The sequence below is a fragment of the Laccaria bicolor genome, genomic scaffold (genome assembly GCF_000143565.1).
Source record: "Laccaria bicolor S238N-H82 LACBIscaffold_288 genomic scaffold, whole genome shotgun sequence".
In the NCBI taxonomy this organism is placed as follows: Eukaryota; Fungi; Basidiomycota; class Agaricomycetes; order Agaricales; family Hydnangiaceae; genus Laccaria; species Laccaria bicolor.
Window position 1 is genome coordinate 5,215 of NW_001890144.1, and position 3,508 is coordinate 8,722.

General features: G+C 46.4%; 2 protein-coding genes across 2 annotated transcripts; both read left to right on the forward strand.

Annotated features, from left to right (window-relative positions):
- Positions 1–388: 388 nt before the first annotated feature.
- On the forward strand, positions 389–1,117 carry LACBIDRAFT_304446 (uncharacterized protein). The gene has a single exon (XM_001891023.1). The coding sequence runs from the start codon at positions 441–443 to the stop codon at positions 609–611; it is 171 nt and encodes a 56-aa protein (XP_001891058.1). The 5' UTR covers positions 389–440; the 3' UTR covers positions 612–1,117.
- A 111-nt stretch (positions 1,118–1,228) lies between these two features.
- LACBIDRAFT_304448 (uncharacterized protein) lies at positions 1,229–3,074 on the forward strand. Its single transcript, XM_001891024.1, has 9 exons — positions 1,229–1,444; positions 1,494–1,526; positions 1,573–1,745; positions 1,797–1,879; positions 1,933–2,127; positions 2,178–2,316; positions 2,374–2,532; positions 2,779–2,811; positions 3,001–3,074. The coding sequence occupies exons 1-7, from the start codon at positions 1,247–1,249 to the stop codon at positions 2,489–2,491; spliced, it is 939 nt and encodes a 312-aa protein (XP_001891059.1). The 5' UTR covers positions 1,229–1,246; the 3' UTR covers positions 2,492–2,532; positions 2,779–2,811; positions 3,001–3,074.
- The last annotated feature ends 434 nt before the right edge of the window (positions 3,075–3,508 follow it).

Genomic DNA, 3,508 nt, shown 5'->3' on the forward strand with positions numbered 1-3,508 from the left:
GACTCTTTAAAACCCAGGAATAGCAGTCGCCAGCTCTGTCCGAATTGACGTCCGTTCGAGTTTGGATCGCAGGGGTACTCCCTGTGCGGTGCTTCGAATGTGTGGAAGTGGGGTTATGAAGCAAAGCGTCATCTGATGCTCACCGTCGCTCTTCAGCGGTGCAAATGCTCTTTGGCTGTGGGTACACTGAATGCAGGGCAAAGCCGTTAACCGTACACTAACAAAGTCTGCTTAAGGACGCGCTGGCCCAGGTGGTAGCAACCCCATCCATCTAAAGGGAACTGGAGAGGAAACGTAAGTAAATATTTACTTCTTGGGGTTGTAGTTCTGATATCTCTCTGTGGCTAGCTTGCTGTTGGACGGTAGAACGGCTGGCTAGCCATGACCACAATGAAGAAAAGGGCGAACTTCGGTACGGACAACGTGAGTTGTGTCATTCGATGCGGGTGCACGTTCTTGCAGGCTTTGATGTAGGCTTGTCCCCTGATGGTGGGGAGCATACTCAAGATCGAAGGTACGTCTTCAAGCAACGAGTGAACGTGGAAACGTACACGGACATCGCGATTCACGGACGAATGAGTAGGGGGTGTCAGAAGGGAAGATGGGGGTGAAGAGCGAAAGGATGGCTGTGGCGATTCTTGGCTGAGGCAGGGACTTCATCGGCAAAATGGAATGGCACATCACGATAGAATTGTAGCTGATAATCGTACCAAGTAGGCTTTAATTTCGTACTGCCCATGTTACAGCCACTTCTTCAACCTTCAGTTACCGTAGTTCAAGTCCTCTGCGTGGTCAACGAGGGAAAATGACGTCGTGGAAAGAAGCCCACTGCCGAGGAGACTTGTCTGTGCTAAGTGGCGAACTCATGCCACTGCTGGAGCTCGAATGGCGACTCGAAGGGGCATTCACCTAGACTGTAGCAAAACTTCAGGGAAAGTTAACCTGGAGTTTGTACTCACCCTCTGCCTCGCCGTTTGGTTGATGTTTAGGTCTGGCAACAAACTTGCGCGCTTTCACGATCGTCGTGGGCAGATTGAAAAGCTCAGTTGGGGAGCCAATGACGTGTGTATATATTGGAAATTGAGTCAAGGGAATAAAGTTGTACGAACGGAAGAACGAAAAGCTGGGAGAAGCGAGTCAGTGACGTCACTCGAGTAGCAGACCCAGCATAACCAAACAATACACTGTTCATGGCGCTTATCTTGATTCTTCACCACTTCCACCATCTCAGGCATCCCAGCGACAAATGTCTCTCTCCAATGTTGAATCCCAAGCCGCAGAGGATATAGAAAGACAACAGAGACGAGCACGCAGAGTTCGAAACCTCACCGACCGCTTTCGCGTCCTCATCATTGGCCGCGCCAACGCGGGGAAGACAACCATCCTCCAGCGAGTTTGCAATACAACGGAACAGTCGAAAATTTTCAATCCGGAGGGTCATGAGGTATTCTATGTGCTAGACATCATCAGTTCTCATTATTGATATGAAAAAGATTGACTTGTCCAAGCTTGATCCAACTACACAGGTAATGTGGATCTACACTCCCTATTATTTTACTGAAGGTGTGGCAGAGAGGGGAGCATGATATTGAGAATGAAATGATATTTGAGAGCAATACAGCATTTGTCTTTCATGACTCATGTGGCTTTGAAGCAGGCAGAACATCTGAGCTGGATAATGTCAAGGACTTTTTGCAAAAATGTTCAACTGCCAAAGACCTCAAGGATCATCTACATGTGATTTGGTGAGTGACTGAATTGTGACATTGAAGTGCATCTGAATACACCCTGTGTAGGTACTGCATCCCAATTAATGATGAAGCCAGACCATTTACAAGGGCAGAGATAAATTTCTTTGATGAGTGTGGGACTGGTAGAGGTGTGTAAATTATTGATAATCTCTTGAATTTCACCTTTTCTTTTTGTGCACAGTTCCTGTTATTGTCCTGTTTACAAAAGCAGATATGCTTGATGCCCAAACCATCAAACACCTGGTTGATACTGGAATGGATGTTGAAGATGCTATCAATACAGCTCCAGAAGTGTCAGTTGCCAGGTTTGAAGAGAAATTTGGCCAGGAACTTTTCAAGAGAAAGTATCCTCCCAAGGATCATGTGTATTTTCGAGGTATAACAAACTCATTTACTCATTGACAATAGATCAATTGCATTTAACAGATATGCAAAATCCCACAAGTGACTGCAGTGAACTTCTGAGGAAGACAGCAGCCACCTTTTCAGATGATACACTCTTACAGCTGTTTCTTACAGTGCAGCAAAATAATGTGGCTCTGTCAATTGAATATGCAATTATAAGGTACTTGCTTCATTTTGAATGATATGCTGGTAAATTTCTGATTATCTAAAATAATAGAGTTGGCTTTCCAGGTTGGAAGTTATTCAAAGAAAAGAAAGAGTGGAGGAAGATGGTTGAGAAGATACTGAAGTATTTTCCACATATGGTATGTGGACCTTACTTGCCTATACAGTAGTAGAACAAAATAATATATATGAACAGGCGGTAAGCCAACATCCAGTGGGTCAACTAGATGCTAATGGGATCATGCTTTTGTTATAACAGTGGGTGAGTCAGGATCTGACTGGCCTTTCCTGCTTGTTGCTGACAAGAGCATGCCTTGGGTTATAAACAGTGGGTGAGTCAGGATCTGACTGGCCCTTCCTGCTTGTTGCTGACAAGAGCATGCTCTGGGTTTTGAACAGTGGGTAAGTCAGGATCTGGCTGGCCCTTCCTGCTTGTTGCTGACAAGAGCATGCTCTGGGTTTTGAACAGGGTGTAAGTCAGGATCTGGCTGGCCCTTCCTGCTTGTTGCTGATAAGAGCATGCTCTGGGTTTTGAACAGCCTGTAAGTTAGGATCTGACTGGCTCTTCCTGCTTGTTGCTGACAAGTGCATACTCTGGGTTTTGAACAGAATGTAAGTCAGGATCTGGCTGGCACTTCCTGCTTGTTGCTGACAAGAGCATGCTCTGGGTTTTGAACAGAATGTAAGTCAGGATCTGGCTGGCCCTTCCTGCTTGTTGCTGACAAGAGCATGCTCTGGGTTTTGAACAGGATGTAAGTCAGGATCTAGCTGGCACTTCCTGCTTGTTGCTGACAAAAGCATGCTCTGGGTTTTGAACAGAATGTAAGTCAGGATCTGGCTGGCCCTTCCTGCTTGTTGCTGACAAGAGCATGCTCTGGGTTTTGAACAGGAAGTAAGTCAGGATCTGGCTGGCCCTTCCTGCTTGTTGCTGACAAGAGCATGCTCTGGGTTTTGAACAGCGAGTGAGTCAGGATCTGGCTGGCCCTTCCTGCTTGTTGCTGACAAGAGCATGCTCTGGGTTTTGAACAGCATGTAAGTCAGGATGGCTGGCACTTCCTGCTTGTTGCTGACAAAAGCATGCTCTGGGTTTTGAACAGAATGTAAGTCAGGATCTGGCTGGCACTTCCTGCTTGTTGCTGACAAGAGCATGTTCTGGGTTTTGACAGCAAGTAAGTCAGGATCTGGCT

What these genes read in the sequence shown, in the direction of transcription:
- LACBIDRAFT_304446 (XM_001891023.1), top strand. Translation starts at nt 441, where the DNA reads ATGCGGGTGCACGTTCTTGCAGGCTTTGATGTAGGCTTGTCCCCTGAT.
- LACBIDRAFT_304448 (XM_001891024.1), top strand. Translation starts at nt 1,247, where the DNA reads ATGTCTCTCTCCAATGTTGAATCCCAAGCCGCAGAGGATATAGAAAGA. An exon ending in GATCATCTACATGTGATTTG is followed by an intron (nt 1,746 to 1,796) that starts GTGAGTGACTGA and finishes CACCCTGTGTAG; the next exon opens with GTACTGCATCCCAATTAATG. An exon ending in TGAGTGTGGGACTGGTAGAG is followed by an intron (nt 1,880 to 1,932) that starts GTGTGTAAATTA and finishes TTTTGTGCACAG; the next exon opens with TTCCTGTTATTGTCCTGTTT.